Source organism: Chiloscyllium plagiosum, unplaced genomic scaffold (assembly GCF_037043375.1).
Source record: "Chiloscyllium plagiosum isolate Xiang-an unplaced genomic scaffold, Cpla_swu_hap1 HiC_scaffold_1, whole genome shotgun sequence".
Taxonomy (NCBI): Eukaryota; Metazoa; Chordata; class Chondrichthyes; order Orectolobiformes; family Hemiscylliidae; genus Chiloscyllium; species Chiloscyllium plagiosum.
In genome coordinates this window covers 8,378,454-8,399,877 of record NW_028270139.1, presented here as the reverse complement: position 1 = coordinate 8,399,877, position 21,424 = coordinate 8,378,454, and the positions used below count along the sequence as shown (strand labels likewise).

Sequence of the window (21,424 nt, the reverse complement as noted above, 5' to 3'; positions counted from 1 at the left end):
GCGAGGAGAAGCGAGTCCCGGAGCAGCGCGAGGAGAAGCGAGTCCCGGAGCAGCGCGAGGAGAAGCGAGTCCCGGAGCAGCGCGAGGAGAAGCGAGTCCCGGAGCAGCGCGAGGTGAAGCGAGTCTCGGAGCAGCGCGAGGAGAAGCAAGTCCCGGAGCAGCGTGAGGAGAAGCGAGTCCCGGAGCTGCATGAGGAGAAGCGAGTCCCGGAGCAGCACGAGGAGAAGCGAGTCCCAGAGCAGCGCAAGGGGAAGCGAGTCCGGGAAGAGCGCGAGGGGAAGCCAGTCCCGGATCTGCTCGAGGGGAAGCCAGTCCCGGATCTGCCCGAGGGGAAGCCAGTCCCGGAGCAGCGCGAGGAGAAGCAAGTCCCAGAGCAGCGCGAGGTGAAGTGAGTCCCGGAGCAGCGCAAGGAGAATCGAGTCCCAGAGCAGCCCGAGGGGAAGCGAGTCCTGGAGCAGCACGAAGAGAAGCCATTCCTGGAGCAGCGCAAAGGGAAGCAAGTCCCGGAGCAGCGTGAGGAGAAGCGAGTCCTGGAGCAGCATGAGGAGAAGCGAGTCCCGGAGCAGCGCGAGGTGAAGCCAGTCTCGGAGCAGCGCGAGGTGAAGTGAGTCCCGGAGCAGCGCGAGGTGAAGCGAGTCCCGGAGCAGTGTGAGGGGATGTCAGTCCCGGAGCAGCACGAGGAGAAGCGAGTCCCAGAGCAGCGCAAGGGGAAGCGTGTCCGGGAAGAGCGTGAGGGGAAGCCAGTCCCGGAGCAGCGCGTGGTGAAGCGAGTCCCGGAGCAGAGCTACGTGAAGCGAGTCCCGGAGCAGTGCAAGGGGAAGCGAGTCCGGGAAGAGCGCGAGGCGAAGTGAGACCCGGAGGAGCGCAAGGTGAACTGAGACCCGGAGCAGCGCGAGGTGAAGTGAGTCCCGCAGCAGCGCAAGGAGAAGCGAGTCCCGGAGCAATGCAAACGGAAGCGAGTCCCGGAGCAGCGCGAGGGGAGGTCAGTCCCGGTGCAGAGCGAGCTGAAGCCAGTCCCGGAAAAGCGCGAGGGGAAACGAGTCCCGGATCTGCCCGAGGGGAAGCCAGTCCCGGATCTGCCCGAGGGGAAGCGAGTGCCGGAGCAGCCCGAGGAGAATCGAGTCCCAGAGCAGCGCGAGGGGAAGCGAGTCCTGGAGCAGCACGAAGAGAAGCCATTCCTGGAGCAGCGCAAAGGGAAGCAAGTCCTGGAGCAGCGTGAGGAGAAGCGAGTCCTGGAGCAGCGCGAGGTGAAGCCAGTCTCGGAGCAGCGCGAGGTGAAGTGAGTCCCGGAGCAGCGCGAAGGGAAGCGAGTCCCGGAGCAGCGCAAACGGAAGCGAGTCCCGGAGCAGTGCGAGGGAAAGCAGGTCCCGGAGCAGCGCGAGGAGAAGTGAGTCCCGGAGCAGCGCGAGGTGAGCGTGTCCCGGAGCAGTGTGAGGGGAAGTCAGTCCCGGAGCAGCACGAGGAGAAGCGAGACCCAGAGCAGCGCAAGGGGAAGCGAGTCCGGGAAGAGCGTGAGGGGAAGCCAGTCCCGGAGCAGCGCGAGGTGAAGCGAGTCCCGGAGCAGCGCAAGGGGAAGCGAGTCCGGGAAAAGCGCGAGAGGAAGCGAGTCCCGGAGCAGCGCGAGGTGAAGTGTGTCCCGGAGGAGCGCAAGGTGAACTGAGACCCGGAGCAGCGCGAGGTGAAGTGAGTCCCACAGCAGCGCAAGGAGAAGCGAGTCCCGGAGCAGGGCTAGGTGAATCGAGTCCCGGAGCTGCGCAAGGGGAAGCGAGTCCGGGAAGAGCGCGAGGGGAAGCGAGTCCCGGAGCAGCGCGAGGTGAAGTGAGTCACGGAGGAGCGCAAGGTGATCTGAGACCCGGAGCAGCGCGAGGTGAAGTGAGTCCCGGAGCAGCGCGAGGAGAAGCGAGTCCCGGAGCAGCGCAAGGAAAAGCAGATCCCGGAGCAGCGCGAGGAGAAGCGAGTCCCGGAGCAGCGCGAGGAGAAGCGAGTCCCGGAGCAGCGCGAGGGGAGGTCAGTACCGGTGCAGGGCGAGCTGAAGCCAGTCCGGGAAAAGCGCGAGGGGAAGCCAGTCCCGGATCTGCCTGAGGGGAAGCCAGTCCCGGAGCAGCGCGAGGAGAAGCAAGTCCCAGAGAAGCGCGAGGTGAAGTGAGTCCCGGAGCAGCGCGAGGAGAATCGAGTCCCAGAGCAGCCCAAGGGGAAGCGAATCCTGGAGCAGCACGAAGAGAAGCCATTCCTGGAGCAGCGCAAAGGGAAGCAAGTCCTGGAGCAGCGTGAGGAGAAGCGAGTCCTGGAGCAGCGTGAGGAGAAGCGAGTCCCGGAGCAGCGCGAGGTGAAGCCAGTCTCGGAGCAGGGCGAGGTGAAGTGAGTCCCGGAGCAGCACGAGGTGAAGCGAGTCCCGGAGCAGTGTGACGGGAAGTCAGTCCCGGAGCAGCACGAGGAGAAGCGAGTCCCAGAGCAGCGCAAGGGGAAGCGAGTCCGGGAAGAGCGTGAGGGGAAGCCAGTCCCGGAGCAGCGCGAGGTGAAGCGAGTCCCGGAGCAGCGCTAGGTGAAGCGAGTCCCGGAGCAGCGCTAGGTGAAGCGAGTCCGGGAAGAGCGCGAGGGGAAGCGAGTCCCGGAGCAGCGCGAGGGGAGGTCAGTCCTGGTGCAGAGCGAGCTGAAGCCAGTCCCGGAAAAGCGCGAGGGGAAGCCAGTCCCGGATCTGCCCGAGGGGAAGCCAGTCCCGGATCTGCCCGAGGGGATGCCATTCCCGGATCTGCCCGAGGGGAAGCGAGTCCCTAGCAGCGCGAGGAGAAGCAAGTCCCAGAGCAGCGCGAGGTGAAGTGAGTCCCGGAGCAGCGCAAGGAGAATCGAGTCCCAGAGCAGCCCGAGGGGAAGCGATTCCTGGAGCAGCAAGAAGAGAAGCCATTCCTGGAGCAGCGCAAAGGGTAGCAAGTCCCGGAGCAGCATGAGGAGAAGCGAGTCCTGGAGCAGCGTGTGGAGAAGCGAGTCCCGGAGCAGCGCGAGGTGAAGCCAGTCTCGGAGCAGCGCGAGGTGAAGTGAGTCCCGGAGCAGCGCGAAGGGAAGCGAGTCCCGGAGCAGCGCAAACGGAAGCGAGTCCCGGAGCAGTGCGAGGGAAAGCAGGTCCCAGAGCAGCGCGAGGAGAAGCGTGTCCCGGAGCAGCGCGAGGGGAAGCCAGTCCCGGAGCAGCGCGAAGGGAAGCGAGTCGCGGAGCAGCGCGAGGTGAAGCGAGTCCCGGAGCAGCGCGAGGAGAAGCAAGTCCCAGAGAAGCGCGAGGAGAAGCGAGTCCCGGAGAAGTGCGAGGTGAAGCGAGTCCCAGAGCAGCGCGAGGAGAAGCGAGTCCCGGTGCAGCCCGAGGGGTAGCGAGTCACGGAGCAGCGCGAGGAGAAGCGAGTCCCGGAGAAGTGCGAGGAGAAGCGAGTCCCGGAGAAGTGCGAGGTGAAGCAAGTCCCAGAGAAGCGCGAGGAGAAGCGAGTCCCGGAGAAGTGCGAGGAGAAACGGGTCCCGGAGCAGCGCGAGAAGAAGCCAGTCCCGGAGCAGCGCGAGGTGAAGCGAGTCCCGGAGCAGCACGAGGAAAAGCGGGTCCCAGAGCAGCGCGAGGAGAAGCGAGTCCGGGAAGAGCGTGAGGGGAAGCCAGTCCCGGAGCAGCGTGAGGTGAAGCGAGTCCCGGAGCAGCGCAAGGTGAAGTGAGTCCCGGAGGAGCGCAAGGTGAACTGAGACCCGGAGCAGCGCGAGGTGAAGTGAGTCCCAGAGCAGCGCGAGGGGAGGTCAGTCCCGGTGCAGAGCGAGCTGAAGCCTGTCCCGGAAAAGCGCGAGGGGAAGCCAGTCCCGGATCTGCCCTAGGGGAAGCCAGTCCCGGATTTGCCCGAAGGGAAGCCAGTCCCGGAGCAGCGTGAGGAGAAGCAAGTCCCGGAGCAGCGCGAGGTGAAGCGAGTCCCGGAGCAGCGCGAGGTGAAGCGAGTCCCGGAGCAGCGCGAGGGGAGGTCAGTCCCGGTGCAGAGCGAGCTGAAGCCAGTCCTGGAAAAGCGCGAGGGGGAGCCAGTCCCGGATCTGCCCAAGGGGAAGCCAGTCCCGGATCTGCCCGAGGGGAAGCCAGTCCCGGAGCAGCGTGAGGAGAAGCAAGTCCCGGAGCAGCGCGAGGAGAAGCAAGTCCCGGAGCAGCGCGAGGTGAAGCGAGTCCCGGAGCAGCCCGAGGGGAAGCCAGTCTCGGAGCAGCGCGAGGTGAAGTGAGTCCCGGAGCAGCGCGAAGGGAAGCGAGTCCCGGAGCAGCGCAAACGAAAGCGAGTCCCGGAGCAGTGCGAGGGAAAGCCAGTCCCAGAGCAGCGCGAAGGGAAGCCAGTCCCAGAGCAGCGCGAGGTGAAGCCAGTCCCAGAGCAGCGCGAGGTGAAGCGAGTCCCGGAGCAGCGCGAGGTGAAGCGAGTCCCGGAGCAGCGCGAGGAGAAGCGAGTCCCGGAGCAGCGCGAGGAGAAGCGAGTCCCGGAGCAGCGTGAGAGGAAGCGTGTCCCAGACAAGCTCGAGGAGAAGCGAGTCCCGGAGAAGTGCGAGGTGAAGCGAGTCCCGGAGCAGCGCGAGGTGAAGCGAGTCCCGGAGCAGCCCGAGGGGAAGCCAGTCTCGGAGCAGCGCGAGGTGAAGTGAGTCCCGGAGCAGCGCGAAGGGAAGCGAGTCCCGGAGCAGCGCAAACGAAAGCGAGTCCCGGAGCAGTGCGAGGGAAAGCCAGTCCCAGAGCAGCGCGAAGGGAAGCCAGTCCCAGAGCAGCGCGAGGTGAAGCCAGTCCCAGAGCAGCGCGAGGTGAAGCGAGTCCCGGAGCAGCGCGAGGAGAAGCGAGTCCCGGAGCAGCGCGAGGAGAAGCGAGTCCCGGAGCAGCGTGAGAGGAAGCGTGTCCCAGACAAGCTCGAGGAGAAGCGAGTCCCGGAGAAGTGCGAGGTGAAGCGAGTCCCGGAGCAGTGCGAGGTGAAGCGAGTCCCGGAGCAGCGCGAGGAGAAGCGAGTCACGGAGCAGCGCCAGGAGAAGCGAGTCCCGGAGCAGCGCCAGGAGAAGCGAGTCCCGGAGCAGCGCCAGGAGAAGCGAGTCCCGGAGCAGCGCGAGGAGAAGCGAGTCCCGGAGCAGCGCGAGGAGAAGCGAGTCCCGGAGCAGCCCGAGGGGTAGCCAGTCACGGAGCAGCGCGAGGAGAAGCCAGTCCCGGAGCAGCACGAGGAGAAGCGAGTCCCGGAGCAGCGCGAGGTGAACGAGTCCCGGAGCAGCGCGAGGGGAAGCGAATCCCGGAGCAGTATGAAGGGAAGCGAGTCCCAGAGAAGCACAAGGAGAAGCGTGACCTGGAGCAGCGCGAACGGAAGCGAGTCCCGGAGCAGCGCGAGGTGAAGCGAGTCCCGGAGCAGCGCGAGGTGAAGCCAGTCGTGGAACAGTGCGAGTAGAAGCCAGTCCCGGAACAGCGCAAAGGGTAGCGAGTCCCGGAGCAGCGCGAGGGGAAGCCAGTCCCGGAGCAGCCCGAGGGGAAGCGAGTCCCGGAGCAGCGTGAGGGGAAGCGAGTCCCGGAGCAGCGCGAGGGGAAGCGAGTCCCGGAGCAGCGCGAGGGGAAGCGAGTCCCGGAGCAGCGCGAGGGGAAGCCAGTCCCGGAGCAGCGCGAGGGGAAGCCAGTCCCGGAGCAGCGCGAGGGGAAGCCAGTCCCGGAGCAGCGCGAGGGGAAGCCAGTCCCGGAGCAGCCCGAGGGGAAGCCAGTCCCAGAGCAGAGCGAGGGGAAGCCAGTCCCAGAGCAGAGCGAGGGGAAGCCAGTCCCAGAGCAGCCCGAGGGGAAGCGAATCCCGCAGCAGGCTGAGAGGAAGCGAATCCCGGAGCAGCCCGAGGGGAAGCGAATCCCGGAGCAGCCCGAGGGGAAGCGAATCCTGGAGCAGCCCGAGGGGAAGCGAATCCCGGAGCAGCCCGAGGGTATGCGAGTCCCGGAGCAGCCCGAGGGGAAGCGAGTCCTGAAGCAGCGTGAGGGGAAGCAAGTCCCGGAGCAGCGCGAGGGCAAGCGAGTCCCGGAGCAGCACGAGGGGAAGCGAGTCCCGGAGCAATGCAAGTGGTGGTAAGTCCTGGAGCAGTGCAACTTACTGTGTTGCTGTTGTGTGCCGGTGCAGAGTGGACTGGAGGCTTGGAGCAGAGTGGGACAGTTGTTGGATTAGGGCCTGGCATGGGTGGTGAGATCACATGTTGGGCTGCTGCTACTTGAAATTCTTTACCACACTGTAATGTCAATCATTTAACTATGTTATAACTATCATATTTCTAAATTTTTTTTAGAGACTTTCAGTAATGCTATTACTTTTCCTTTTATTCTTGTTTTGTATTCAAGATTTGTAAATACGTAAATGTACCTAAGATGGCATTATTTTAGGTCGCGTTTGTAATACTTTTTCACTGTACTCCTGTACTGGACTTCTGTACTGGAGTGCACATGACAATAAAGGATGTTCTATTCCATTCTATTCAGTTTCTCCGTCTCCATCACATCTGTTCTGATGATGCTAACTTCGACAAGGAGCCTCTCAAATGTCCACTTCCTTCCTTATGAGGATTTCCACTACCACGATTGATAGGGCCCTCAGCTGTATCCCATCTTCAGCACTTTGGCCCTCACTCCTCTCTTCCCTCCAATAACAGTGATAGGATTCCCCTCATCCTCACCTACCAGCCAACCAGCATCTACATGTGAAAGATCATTAGCCGCCATTTCCACCATCTCAAGCAGTATGCCACCACCAGACATATATTCCTCTTCTCTCCCTTGTCAGCCTTCTTCAGGGACCGTTCTCTCCTGGACACCTTGGTCTATTCCTACTCCATTCCCAACACCTCCCCATAGCCCATGGCACCATCCCATGCAATGACTGAAGGTGTAAAACCAGCCTATCTACTTCAACCCTCCTCAATATCCAAGGCCCCATCCAGGTGAACCTGCTATTTACCTGCACGTCAATCAATCTAAGGAGCAGAAGAATCGACGTTTCGGGCATAAGCCCTTCTTCAGGCTTATGCCCGAAACGTCAATTCTCCTGCTCCTTGGATGCTGCCTGACCTGCTGCGCTTTTCCTGCAACACATTTTTCAGCTCTGATCTCCAGCATCTGCAGTCCTCACTTTCTCCTTCAATCAATCTAGTCTACTATATTCGCTGCTCACAATGTGGTCTCTAAATTGGGGAGACGAAGCACAGATTGGATGACCACTTTGCAGGACATCAATGTTCTGCCGCAGCTTCTGGTTGCCTGCCATTTCAACACACTACTGTGTTCCCTGGCCAATATCTCTGTCTTGGGCTTGCTAAAAAGCTCCAGTAAAACTCAGTGCAGGCTGGAAGAACACTTCATTTTCAAACTGGGAACTCTGCAATCTTCTGAACTCAAAATAGAGTTCATTAATTTTAGGGCCCATGTCCTTACCCTATTCCCCAAACACCAGGCTTGTCATCACATAGGCTGCTACTACAAGCAACTCATTGTCAGCCACTAACAGTCTCCATTAGCAGTTATTAATTCTCCTAGGCTAACCTTTACCCATTTCTTTGTCTGTCGAACTATTTTCTCTCACTTTGGGCTCTATCTCCCCCTATCATTTACTCCTCCCCATCTCCCCCCTTCCCATCTTCTGCATAAATACCAACCTTTTCCTAGCTACCATTAGTTCTGAAGGGTCACTAGACCCAAAACATGAACTCTATTTTCTCTCCACAAATACAGTGAGTGTTTTCAGCAATTTTTGATTTTGTTTATAAATTCATCTTGACTGCTCACATGAACTTCATGAAATAGTTTGAGTGATTCACCAAGTTTTTCCAATGTCTGCTACTCTCCAATCAGGATTAGCAGCTTTGAGGAAAAAAAAGGGCAATTTAGTGCTCTGTTTTTAATGTTTTCTTGTCCATCACCTTCAAATCCTCCATGGGGCAATTTCTTGTTTTCAACTTTCAATTTGTACTCACAAATAAATAATGCATAATAGTGTGTAGATTAGTAATTATATATATATTTTTAAATTACCTGCTGGCAAAACTAAAATCCAAACTATGGCAATTCATCTCTGCTACAAAATGAAATTCTCTTCCACCTTCATCCCCTTATATGAACAAAAACTATTTGACAGAGTAGGAAGAGGTCACAGGCAATAATCCAAACTTTTAATATCAGAAACAGAATTTGATTACTGTAAAGTTCTGTTGTAAACAATTTACAATAAAATGAAGTATGACAAAATAGGTTTTCCCATACTCAAAAAATAATAAGTTGAAAGATGATTTATTGTTTTTACAAATTTCTGCTTTAAAATAGTCAGCATGAACAGGGACAAAAATTATCTGATCAAATCATTATTCGAGATGGGCATGCTGAAAACCAGCAAGAATAAATGCTACCCACTGACAGTTTGGTATGTAAAGTATCGCCTCCAAAGTGCAAGTTGTGGTACAGTCTGTTCTGATGTAATGCAATAGTTCCATTCTCGTGCAATCCCATGTTATAAGAACATTGCATAATAGCAGCACCATTTAAACCAATGGGACTGGAATTGCGTAATGACCAATTATGGTCAGGAAAGTTCGTTTTCTAACAATAATGGTCTAAATTCTTCAATCGTGTTATAGCCAATTTGCCTTGAAGAAACACGTGTTATAGCAGAACTGACTGTACGTATTACAATCTATTCAGATGGCTCCAGGTTATTAGCACAGAAGTGAGGAAAATATGAGTTACCTTTCTCTTCATAGGCCGTGCCCATGTTAGCATGTGCTTCTGCTGCTTTCTGGTGCCCCTCTGGGGTGATCATTTCAGCAGTACTGAGGCATGATTGGAAGAAATGATCAGAAAGTAGTTTGTCCCCAACAGTTTTAAAGTAACATGCCAGTGAAAGTTGGTTATTGTAGACTTCCTCAAACTTCCCTAAAGAAAGAAGGGAAAGGTTCTTTTAAGAAATGTCTATGCCAAATATGTAAGAAATACATTTCCATAGAAACTGTGCTGTAATATCAGGACACTTAGAATCAAGAACTGTTTTTTTTGAGTCCTCATTACAAATGCAAAATTAGATTTCGCAGGGAATGGCAACATAACAAGTTGCCACCTTGGAACTTTTTTTTAACACAATGCAAGTTCCATATTTTTAATGGAGATTCTGTTAAAGGCTCCCTTAGAAATGCAGAGTTCTACTTCCATTCTGACAGTTCTTTCAGAATTGCCAAATTTCCCTTCTCACAGTAGGAAATTACTGTATTGTAGAAGTTAAATATCCTGATAACCACTTTGACAGCTGCTACTAAACCAAAAAATGTATCAAATTTGGTGTGATTGTTAGGGTGTGGGTCAGGACAGGTAGAGGGAGGGGTGTTTATTATGGGCCTGGCAAATGTGTTCAGGTCAAGTCTGGTTGGAGAGGTATTTGGGTGTGTGGACTGGGTGACACTGGGGTCAGGTTAGAGCCACAGCAGAAGTGGCTGGTTACTAGGGAGAGAAAAATCAGGTCAGACCTGGTGGGGGATGCAAGGTGTTTGGTTTAGGTCCCAGGTATTTGGGTGAGGTCTGGCAGAGGTGAAGAGGTAAGATGGTGAGATATATTTGTGGTGTGTGAGTGAACTATGTGGTCAGTTTAACAGCTAGCTACTCAGGAATGTGTATGTATCCATTTAATTGCCTAATTTTTTTTGGGTAACTAATTTACTGAATTTCATAAGAACTATCTGAAGTCACTGATTTAAATGGAAATTTTTGGAGGGATCCTAGCATAGAGGAATTGTCTTGCAAAAAAGTCAATTTCTTGGGCAATTCCTTAGGAGCATGCTACAATGGGGATTCTGCAAAGTCTCCATGTTCAACGGCCATCTACGTTGGCATAACAACTGGCCAGAAGAAAGTCTGTCCCAAAATATAAATTAATTAAATTTGTTCTGACTAATAGAGTTGAAGTGTAATCTTTAGTTTACTTTGCAGTAATCAAATCACTTCCTGGTCTACATGCTCCAACACAAATGCAAAAGAAAACACCCATTCTAAGATTGTTTCTTATTATAGCAGTTGGTAGCTAACATGAAATAACATTATATCACTAACTATAGCTTTAACATTTTCTTTCTTAAGAACGCATCTGCACATATATTTAGATAACTATTGCCACAATTCCAATGCTATTCTTTACATATAATCTTCAAGATGAATTTCTTATCGATATGAAATAAAGGAGATTGCCAAGCTTTAGACATTCATTCATGTTATTAATGATACAGAATGGAAACCATGGAATTGGGTAGGTAAAATGTCCATGTCTCAATGCATATTTAGTTACCTTACAAAATATTATACATAAAAGCTTTGTCAAGTGAAGCTTTTATGTGCAAGTTTTCAGAAATGTCATTAATTGTTACCTGAAGCCATTTTCATTCTCCTTCAGACAAGCATTGGTGCTGTCAATACCTGTGACTTCCTCATTTACCTGCTCTTTGAGCTGCCTCTGCCCTGATCAGGAAATACTGAAGATGATCCAGCTTATCATGTTGCTTGTCCAGAGGTTCCTCCATCCATATGTCTGACCCAGGTCCTGAAGCCTCCCTTACAGCATTCCAGTTCAGGATCAGATTAGTGAGTTCTGAAAAGGACCTATGATAACCCTGCCGAAGCATGTCTAAACAGATGTTATGTTTGTGCGAATTCCTATAACTGGGATTTAAGAAGAGAAATGTGTTAAATGCTCTGTTTTTTCTTTGAATGTATTATACTTTTGCAATCAATACAGAACATTTTAATTTGCATTAGGTTGTTATTATATTCCAGTGGCTGGTTTGGCACTGATAGGTGTAGGTTGTAATGCAATTTTATAGGTAACAATTATCTTAACAATTGCACGATGTCTAGCCTTCTGATAAACTAAGCAAGGAGACAACACTGTACATGGCAGATTTCCAATAAAAAGCTAGAAGAAAGTGTAATTGATCACTATTTCAAAGAAGAAATTTTCTGCATCAGTATCACAAATGATACGTCACAATGTACCAATCGGGTACATAATGGATGCAGGAGTTAATATTAACAAACTAGCTTTTCTCCCATCATTAACAGTAAACTATTTTGATTAAAGCACAGTGCATTACTTTTAATAAAGCTATTACATTTTCACTGATTTAAATCTAAAATATCTGTTGTGCATTGCTGATAAAAGGCACATTTTGTGGAAACTTACCATCTTGCATGCATTAGGACATTTGGCAAGAATTGAACGTAAAAAACAATATTTCTGCTGCATTCGAAAGGAATGCTGATTGGTTTGCAAGTGGACTCTGGTTGGTAGAGGCATTGCCATGGAGAAAGCACTCATTAATACTAATTGATAATAGTCAGGCTTAGCTTATATTTTAAACTAGGCAGATTGACTCTGACTAGCCAGGGCATTGCCCTGAGAAATGAACCAGCAAATAGTTGGCAAAGAGTTGGAAAAGGTACAGTAAGTTCACTCTGTTTGTAATTCCATTAATAGGATGCTGTAATCAAGCTCATAAATGTTTTGGCCTTCACACCAATGAGTAACATGGTCAATTTTCTCTAGAAATTTCATGGCTGCTCCAAGGTTCCACACATGGTGATTCTGGAGGTCATTGCCATGCATAGACCTTGGAGGCCAGAGCAACCAGAAACAAAAGTAGAGGAATTGCTGAACATTGTATATGAATTTCAGTGCCAATGTGATGCCAAGTATGGAGGCCATATATCGCAAAGACTAGTGAATCACATCAAACAGTACATTCCTTTGGGTGTTCACAATAGACCTTATTGACCAAGTATTGACCTTATTCAACCAGTTCACACTTGCAAAATGTGCAACTGTGTTTAACAATTAGACATTTACTTGATAATCTTGACTGTGAGAACAACGGTTGACAATGAGCTCACAGTATCGTGCACATTCAGGCACTGGAAGCTATATACATTAATACACAGTGCCTCGAAGGGACATGTACACATTCTAACTCAACAAAATTGCTGACAGCCATTTGCGGGTTCATTTCTCAGGAAAATGCCATGACCAATCACAGTCAATCTGCCTGGTCTAAAATTTAAACAAAGTTTGGCTATTATCCATTAATCAGCATTAATGGTGCATTTTCCATGGTAATGCCTCTATCAATCAGAGTCAATTCACCAAAGAATCAACACTCTCCTCTTGTGCAATATTGTTTTTTCACCTTGAATTTGTGCTTTTGTAAGCTGTCCTAATGGGACAAGATGAAAAGCTTAAATAAAATCTGCCTTTTTCAGCAATATTTAAGTTCCGTACTGTCAAATGAATATATCTATTGTATTTTAAATATATTAAAATATGAGTGTAGATCAAATACTGCATTGAAAGGTTCTGTAGATAGTTCCATGTTAAAATTCTCACATCTGGCTGTGATGTTTCCCTATGCTACTTTTGGTGGTACTCTTACAGATATTGCAATAATGGTCTGGATTTTATGGTCAGTAGAGAATCCAGAGTGCTTGCTGCTGACTCTAAAAAATGCCCTGACAGATCAAGCGATCTGTCTAGAATGAAAACTCTTAGAGTTTCAACATACAACTAATTATTATGTAGTTTAATAGGGATTTCCAATGTAAACCTGTGGTGATATGACTAAATTGACCAAGCAGCTGATCACATTAAAGAATTTACACACAAAACCAGCCAGAAAATGAAAAGCACTATTGATCCAACATTTTTTTTTTCAGATTTTATACATCATGTAAACATCTTGATATATTGGGGGTTAAAATATAAAATGAAATGTTAGGAACAAACGTTTTTGAAACATTTTAAAAAGACTTTCAAAACTAGTAAATTAATTATAACGGAATCATTTAACAGCATCCTATAATTGTAAGATTTATTTTCAGTCTTATATTTGTTGTGAGCATTGATTGTTACTTAGAACATGAGTTGAAAATCCAGTTACATCTCAATGAAAGAGGCTCAACTTCTTAGTTTCCAACAAAAATGTGAAGCATAAAAGGGGACGTTCCCACCAGATTAACAATGGTATTGTTGCTAGTCTATTAATTGAGAGGGAAAAAAAAGTGAGGATTGTAGATGCTGGAGATCAGAGCTGAAAATGTGTTGCTGGAAAAGCGCAGCAGGTCAGGCAGCATCCAAGGAGCAGGAGAATCGACGTTTCGGGCATGAGCCCTGCTTCAGGAATTGTAGAGGGAGGAAGAGAGCTTCTTCAAGGAAGGCATCCTTGTAAGAGGATTCGCAGTAGGTTAAAATCAACTAGGAGAAAGTGAGGACTGCAGATGTTGGAGATCAGAGCTGAAAATGTGTTGCTGGAAAAGCACAGCAGGTCAGGCAGCATCCAAGGAGCAGGAGAATCGACGTTTCGGGCATGAGCCCTTCTTCAGGATTCCTGAAGAAGGGCTCATGCCCGAAACGTCGATTCTCCTGCTCCTTGGATGCTGCCTGACCTGCTGCGCTTTTCCAGCAACACATTTTCAGCTATTAATTGAGAGGCACAGGTAATGTTCTGGGGAACCTAGGTTCAAATCCTACCGTGGCAGATGTCGCAATCTGAGTTCAATAAAACTCTGGAGTTAGAAGTTATGACCATGAAACAACTGCCAATTGTTGGGAAAAAAGCCAATAGGAAAGGTGAGGAGGGTTATGAGCCAGAAGCAGACAGGTTTAGTTTGGGATTATGTTCAACATGGGCTGGTTGGACCTAAGGGTCTGTTTCCATGTTGTATGATTCTTTGACTGATGTCCTTTAGGAAAGGAAATCATCTGCCACCCTTATTTCGTGTGGCCTACATATAATTGCAAATACACAATATGTGGTTGACTGTTAACCACCCCTTGTGGGACAAATAGGAATGGGAAATAAATGCTGGCCCAGCCAGTGATGCCCACATCTCAAGTATGACATTTGTTTGTTAAAGACGTTATAGGACATGGAATAAAAGAGCAGCCTGCAGAAAAATGGCCAAAAAATAAGAAACAAAGAATAATCACTAATTTCAAGCTGACAGAGGTTTGCAGTGAAGTTTTCCAAGGGTGGCTTTGGGAACATTGCTTTCTTCTATATATTGATGTAGATCTTGGTATGCAGGGTACAGTTGTATATGACTCAAAATTTAGCAGAATTGTAAACTGTGAGAACAGCATAGAACTTCTAAAGGACATTATTAGGTGACAGGTGAAGTTTAATGCAGAGAAATGTAACATGATGTATTTTGGTACAAAGACAGTATAACATAAACGGTACTATTCTAAAGGGTGTGCAGGATCAGAGAGAAGTGGTGTGTACATACTTGTAAGTGGTGAGACAGGAAGAGAGAACTGTTAGTAAAGCATATAATATTCTAAACTTTATAAGTGGAAGCCCAGAATAGAAGAACAGGAAGGTTATGATGAATTTATAGAAGACAATACTTACACCTCTGCTGGAATATTGCGTACAGTTCTGGGTGCCACACTAAAGAAATGTAAATGCATTGGAGAAAGTGCAGAACAGGTTTCTGAGAATGGTTCAAGGAATAAGTCACTTCAGTTATGATGAAAGTTTGAAGAAGTTGGGAACGTTTTCCTTGAATTTTTTGCCTTGAATTTGTATTTTTGTATATTGTCCTAATGGGGCAAGATGAAAAGCTTAAATGAAATCTGTCTTTTTTCAGCAATATTTAAGTTCCGTACTGTCAAATGAATATATCTATTGTATTAAAATGTAAGCATGGATCAAATACTGCATCGAAAGGTCTATAGATACTTCCATGTTAAAATTCTCACATCTGGCTGTGATGTTTCCCTATGCTACTTTTGGTGGTACTTTTACAGATATTGCAATAATGGTCTGGATTTTATGGTCAGTAGAGAATCCAGAGTGCTTGAAAAAGTTAAGTGGAGAACTGATAAAAGTTTTCAGAATCACAAGGTGTCAACATAAACTAGATGGGGTAAAAACTATTCCTGCTGATAAATGTGCTCTGCAAAAGATGTAATTGAGAGGTGAGAAAAAAATGTTTTCACACAGTGGGTAGTTAAGGTAATTGGTTAATGTCTTGCCTGGAAGTATGGTGGAGGCTGGTTCAACTGAGGTATTTAAGATGGCATTGAATGATTATTTAAACAGAAACAATGTGCAGGGTTACAGGGAAAGGCAGGAGATTGACATAAAGTTAAAACTCTCTGACAGCCAGTGAAGATAAGATGAACCAAATACATAATGACAATTCTGTGATCTGCTGGGAAAGTCTTAAGTTTTATAGTTTATCCCTTCTTCTGCCATACTCCAGTTATGACGTTGAGGTGCTGGTGTTGGACTGGGATGGACAAAATTAAAAATCACACAACCCCAGGTTATAGTCCAACAGTTGATCACCTAGCCCCGACTATTTAGTTTATAGCATCCTCAGCCATTAAATATGGGATTCCCCAGAACCAGCCCAAGCAAGGTTCAAACAAAGGTTGTCTTAGTGGTATGCCTCTTACTTTCCCAATACATGTGACAGTACCCCTTTCTCACGCACCAATCTTGGAGCCAACCATTTTGCATGCCCTATGCCAATCTGGATGCAGCTTGGAACATGACCTTTGAAATTCTGCTTTTTTAGTATATTCCCTAGTTACTCATAGTCCCCAAGTAGAAACTCTATTCTATGCCTAACTATGTCATGTCTCTTGATACAGATACAACTACTAGATCCAGCCCTCCCACTTTAAGGTCTTGTTCAGTCTACAGCATATATCCTGAATCTTGAAACCAGAATGTTGCTCTTGTTGCACAGAACTATGTCAATCTGCCTGAATTTACTGTTCTGTACTGCCACTGTATCCTTGTTAATTTTCCTCACTTGAATGGTTTCCTGTTGCATGGTGCCACAGTTAATTCAGTCATCCACCTTGCAGACCCCATTTTCATCCACATAGATGCAAGAATAATTGCAAAAGGCTGAGGTGCCTTCTCTATTTCTACTTTCTCGATTCTCTTACCTGACTTACTCTCCTGTCTCCTGATATTAAACAAATTTGAAGGAACTATCCTGTGGAATATGAGGACTTTTTGGAACAAATTGTCCAAATAAATGTACCCTTTGTGATTTGTTGCAGTTTCTGTAATTCAGCATTAAACTCATGGACTCTGAGCTAGACTTTGTTGAGCTCCAGACCCTTAGGTCAGACTATCTGCCATGGTACACACGGGTACTCATTAATTCATCACTCAACAACTGCCACACATACCTGTCCTGCTATCTTATATACGTGCTAATTTTTTGTGCTTCATCTATAATTAATAAACTCTGCAACTCCCAAGAAGCTTGAGCACTACCAGTGAACCTGACCACTAATATTAAAACCTTATAGTTACTAATAAATTATACAGGTTTGAAAGATAAACAAGCAAAACAAAAACCAAAAACCAATGAAGCAACCTCTTTCCCTGTGCGATTTTCAATTTTTCTACAGAATTCTCATCAGATTTCTGCCTCTCATGGCACTTAACTCTTGCCAGGTCTCTCCTTCTAGTAAATCTAAGGAGCCTTAGACAAGCCTGTGCTGTTCATTGTACAGACATCTATTTGAACATCAGCACATTCTGAAGATTTATGTTTGGTCTCTACATTCTGTCATGCAAGTGTTCCACAGGATAGAGTTCCAACATCGGTCATTCACTTCTGACGAGGAGGAGGAGGACCACTACCACACTTTGCCACTGTCCCCCCACCAGCAGAGATACTCACATCAGTTAGTATGCCTTCTGTAGTGACTGTAACGTGGTCAGCCAGCTGGACCTCATACAAAATGAGCTCCCTGATTGGGACTGTTATATTGATCCAGTCAGGGAGCTCTAGCTGGCAGAAGGTTGAGAGTCAGGGATACTGACACTTTAGCGCCTGACTCTGTACGAGGCAGTACTAGAGTCAAGGACTGTTCATTTGTAAATAAGGGGTGACTTGATGATGGAATACAGGGCTCTGTAGAGTTATTTCAGTGGCAACGAGAGTAAAGCATGATCTTGAAGAAACTTGCTCAACAGTCATCATTGACTTGAGGTAAGCATTTTCAGAAGGGTGAAATCAGAAGGCTGGAAAATGAAGGAACCATCAAACCAGTCCAATTCATGGTATGGACAGCATCGCACAAACCAATTTTGAAGTCCGATGGGTCAGTTCGCCTTTGTGGGGATTTTGAACAAATACTAAACCGCTTTTTTTGCAGTTGGATAAATACCCAATCTCTCCAAGAGGATTTAATTGCAAAGCTGGCAGAAGGTCTGTCCTTCACAAAACTGAGCATGAGCAAAGCTTACTTGCAATTGTGCACAGATGAAGATTCCCAGACATATGCTACAATTAAGACCTATACTGTACTAATATATGAGACTACCATTCAGGATATCGTCTGCCTGTTCAACTTTTCAACAGACAATTGAGAACATTTTGCATGGTCAATCTCAGGTTGCCATTTGGACAGCACTGCTTTGATGACAGCCTGACAAGAGGGAAAATTAATAAGGAATACATGCAGAACTTGAATATAGTCTTAAGGCATTTTCCCAAGGTACGTGTACATCCAAGAAGGGAAAAATGTGTGTTCAGGCCCCCTAAGTGACCTACTTGGGCTATAGAGGCTCCAAGACCTGGTTAAACTTGCTGGAAAATAAAGTGAGGGCAATCAAAGGTACCCGGTTCCTATGTCTGTCCAAGAGTTTAGATCATTTCTTGGTCTGATAAATTATTATGGCAAGTTAATACATAACCTGGTAGCTATTCTGGCATCTTTGCATCAACTCCAAAAAAAAAAGGGAGTGTTAGAAATAGTCTCAAAGACAAGCCCTAGCTTTCAATGAAGTAAAAAAAAGCTAACATTCTCTAAGGTGTTGGCACACTTTGATCCCAAGAAAGATGTGGTACTGACATACGATGCCCCCCGTATGGCATTGGGGTGGTATTACTTCGTAGGTGGACCAACAGAGATAAACATCCACCAGCTTATGCATTCAGGTCATTGGCTATTACAGATAAAAATAAAAAGAAGGATTGGCAGTCACATTTGTAGTCAGGAAATTCCATCAATACCTTTATGGTCAGAAATTTATGATACTCAAGAACGACAAACACCTATCTGGCTACTTAAAGAGGGCAAGGCAGTGTCGTCCCTAATTTTGGGATGCGTTCAGAAGTGGACTCTGACACTATTTGCTTCTAACTATTAGTTACAACATGTTTGGGAGGCCAAGTAATGAATGTGGATGCTGGATTAGTGGTGCTGGAAGAGCACAGCAGTTCAGGCAGCATTCGACGAGCAGTAAAATCGACGTTTCGGGCAAAAGCCCTTCATCAGGAATACAGGCAGAGAGCCTGAAGGGTGGAGAGATAAGTGAGAGGAGGTTGGGGGTGGGGAGAAAGTAGCACAGAGTACAATAGGTGAGTGGGGGAGAGGATGAAGGTGATAGGTCGGGGGGGGGGGAGGGTGGAGTGGTAGGTGGAAAAGAAGATAGGCAGGTAGGACAAGTCATGGGGACAGTGCTGAGCTGGAAGTTTGGAACTAGGGTGAGGTGGGGGAAGGGGAAATGAGGAAACTCTTGAAATCCACATTGATGCCCTGGGGTTGAAGTGTTCCGAGGCGGAAGATGAGGCGTTCTTCTTCCAGGCGTCTGGTGGTGAGGGAGCGGCGGTGAAGGAGGCCCAGGACCTCCATGTCCTCGGCAGATTGGGAGGGAGAGTTGAAATGTTGGGCCACAGGACGGTGTGGTTGATTGGTGCGGATGTCCCGGAGTTGTTCGCTAAAGCGCTCTGCTAGGTGGCATCCAGTCTCCCCAATGCAGAGGAGACTGCATCGGGAGCAACGGATGCAATAAATGATATTGGTGGATATGCAAGTAAAACTTTGATGGATGTGGAAGGCTCCTTTAGGGCCTTCGATGGAGGTGAGGGAGGAGGTCTTGGCGCAGGTTTTGCAATTCCTGCGATGGCAGGGGAAGGTGCCAGGATGGGAGGGTGGGTTGAAGGGGGGCATGGACCTGACCAGGTAGTCACAGAGGGAACAGTCTTTGCGGAAGGTGGAAAGGGGTGGGGAGGGAAATATATACCTGGTGGTGGGGTCTGTTTGGATGTGGCGGAAATGTCGGCGGATGATTTGGTTTATGCGAAGGTTGGTAGGGTGGAAGGTGAGTACCAGGGGCGTTCTGACCTTGTGACGGTTGGAGGGGTGAAGTCTGAGGGCGGAGGTGCGGGATGTGGATGAGATGCGTTGGAGGGCATCTTTAACCACGTGGGAAGGGAAATTGCGGTCTCTAAAGAAGGAGGCCACCTGGTGTGTTCTGTGGTGGAACTGGTCCTCCTGGGAGCAGATACGGCGGAGGTGGAGGAATTGGGAATACGGGATGGCATTTTTGCAGGAGGTGGGCTGGGAAGATGTGTAATCCAGGTAGCTGTGGGAGTCGGTGGGTTTGTAAAAAATGTTGGTATCAAGTCGGTCGTCATTAATGGAGATGGAGAGGTATAGGAAGGGGAGGGAGGTGTCAGAGATGGTCCAGGTAAATTTTAGGTCAGGATGGAATGTATTGGTGAAGTTGATGAATTGCTCAACCTCCTCGCGAGAGCACGAGGTGGCGCCAATGCAGTCATCAATGTAGCGGAGGAAGAGATGGGGAGTGGTGCCGGTGTAATTATGGAAGATCGACTGTTCTACGTAGCCAACAAAGAGACAGGCATAGCTGGGGCCCATACATGTGCCCATAGCAACCCCTTTGATCTGGAGGAAGTGGGAGGATTCGAAGGAGAAATTGTTAAGGGTGAGGACCAGTTCGGCCAAACGAATGAGAGTGTCGGTGGAAGGGTACTGTTGGGGACGTCGGGAGAGGAAGAAATGGAGGGCTTGGAGCCCTGGTCATGGCGGATGGAGGTGTAGAGGGATTGGATATCCATGGTGAAGATGAGGCGTTGGGGGTCAGGGAAACGGAAGTCTTGGAGGAGGTGGGGGGCGTGGGTAGTGTCTCGAACATATGTGGGGAGTTCCTGGACAAGGGGGATAGGACAGTGTCGAGGTAGGTAAAGATGAGTTCAGTGGGACAGGAGCATGCTGAGACAATGGGTCGGCCAGGTTGGTCAGGCTTGTGGATCTTGGGAAGGAGGTAGAACCGGGCAGTGCGGGGTTCCCGGACTATGAGGTTGGAAGCTGTGGGTGGGAGATCTCCTGAGGTGATGATGTTCTGTATGGTCTGGAAGATGATGGTTTGGTGATGGGGGGGTGGGGTCATGGTCGAGGGGGCGGTAGGAAGAGGGGTCCTCAAGTTTGCGTTTGGCTTCAGCGGTGTAGAGGTCAGTGCGGCAGACTACCACTGCGCCCCTTTATCTGCTGGCTTGATGGTGAGGTCGAGATTGGAGGGCTGCGCGTTGTGAGGGTGAGAGGTTGGAGTGGGGGAGGGGAATCGACAGGTTGAGGCAGTTAATGTCCTGGCGGCAGTTGGAAATTAAGAGGTCAAGGGTGGGTAATAGGCCAGGTGGATGCAGTGTGTTGGAGGTGTGCAAAAGGGTCCTCGGAAGGTGAGCGGGAGTCCTGATTGTGAAAGTAAGCTTGGAGGCGGAGGCAGCGGAAGAAGTGTTCGATGTCATGGCATGTATTAAATTCATTGATGCGTGGACAGAGGGGGATGAAGGTGAGTCCTTTGCTGAGGACTGATTGTTCGTCCTCAGTGAGGGGAAGGTCTGGAGGGATGGTGAAAACTCGGCAGGGCTGGGAGCGGGGATCTGGTGTGGGTGTGGAGCTGGGAGTAAGGGTAACTGGAGTGGGTGTGGTGGTGGGGGGAATGGGGGTGGAGTCATGAGCAGGGGTGGTGTTCCCCTTCGGGTTCTGGGGAGCGGGGTTGGTGACAGTGGGATCTGCGGGGGGTGTGTCAGCAGAATGCAGGTGAGTGGCGTTGTTGGGGGCGGAAGTGGGGGCAAACACGGCAGTAGGGGGGGCGGAAGTCACTGAGCGTGTGACGTCAGCGATGATGTGAGGGGCAGAAGTGATGTCACGTGTGGTGCATGTGGAATTGTGAGGGGTGGAAGTGGCTGTGGGAGTGGCCATGATGGGGGCGGAAGTGACATCATCAATCAGCGTGGGGGTGGCAGCTGCACCAGCCGCATGGCTAATGGTGTCCGAGCAGTTCCAGAGGCCAGAGGACGCCTCCTAGCAGAGCTCTTTAGGGAACATCTCCGGGACACCCGCACCAATCAACCACATTTTTGCCCGAAATGTCGATTTTACTGCTCCTCAGATGCTGCCTGAACTGCTGTGCTCTTCCAGCACCACGAATCCAGAATCTGGATTCCAGCATCTGCAGTCATCGTTTTTACCTAGTTGATTTTAACCCTACTGCGAATCCTCTTGCAAGATGCCTGCCTTGAAGAAGTTTTCCTCCTCTCTCTCTACAAGAATCTCAGGGAGTCCCTCTTCCACTGCAACTCCCA

The 21,424-nt window shown here is 49.3% G+C and overlaps 2 protein-coding genes across 3 annotated transcripts in view; one reads left to right on the top strand and one right to left on the bottom strand.

Moving 5' to 3' along the window:
• LOC148152063 (uncharacterized) overlaps positions 1-8,369 on the top strand; it is a 68,621-nt gene extending 60,252 nt beyond the window's left edge. Inside the window, exon 6 of the mRNA XM_087998167.1 lies at positions 8,294-8,369. Coding sequence (XP_087854293.1) covers positions 8,294-8,369 — 76 coding nt within the window. The remainder of the gene's footprint in view (positions 1-8,293) is intronic.
• The window catches only part of ttc29 (tetratricopeptide repeat domain 29), a 573,216-nt gene that overhangs the window by 451,860 nt on the left and 99,932 nt on the right, over positions 1-21,424 (bottom strand). For both annotated transcript variants that reach the window (XM_043699397.2, XM_087986781.1), the window contains exons 4-5: positions 10,443-10,666; positions 8,714-8,899 (exon numbers count right to left, since the gene is read on the bottom strand). In XM_043699397.2, the coding sequence (XP_043555332.1) occupies positions 8,714-8,899; positions 10,443-10,666 (410 nt within the window). The remainder of the gene's footprint in view (positions 1-8,713; positions 8,900-10,442; positions 10,667-21,424) is intronic.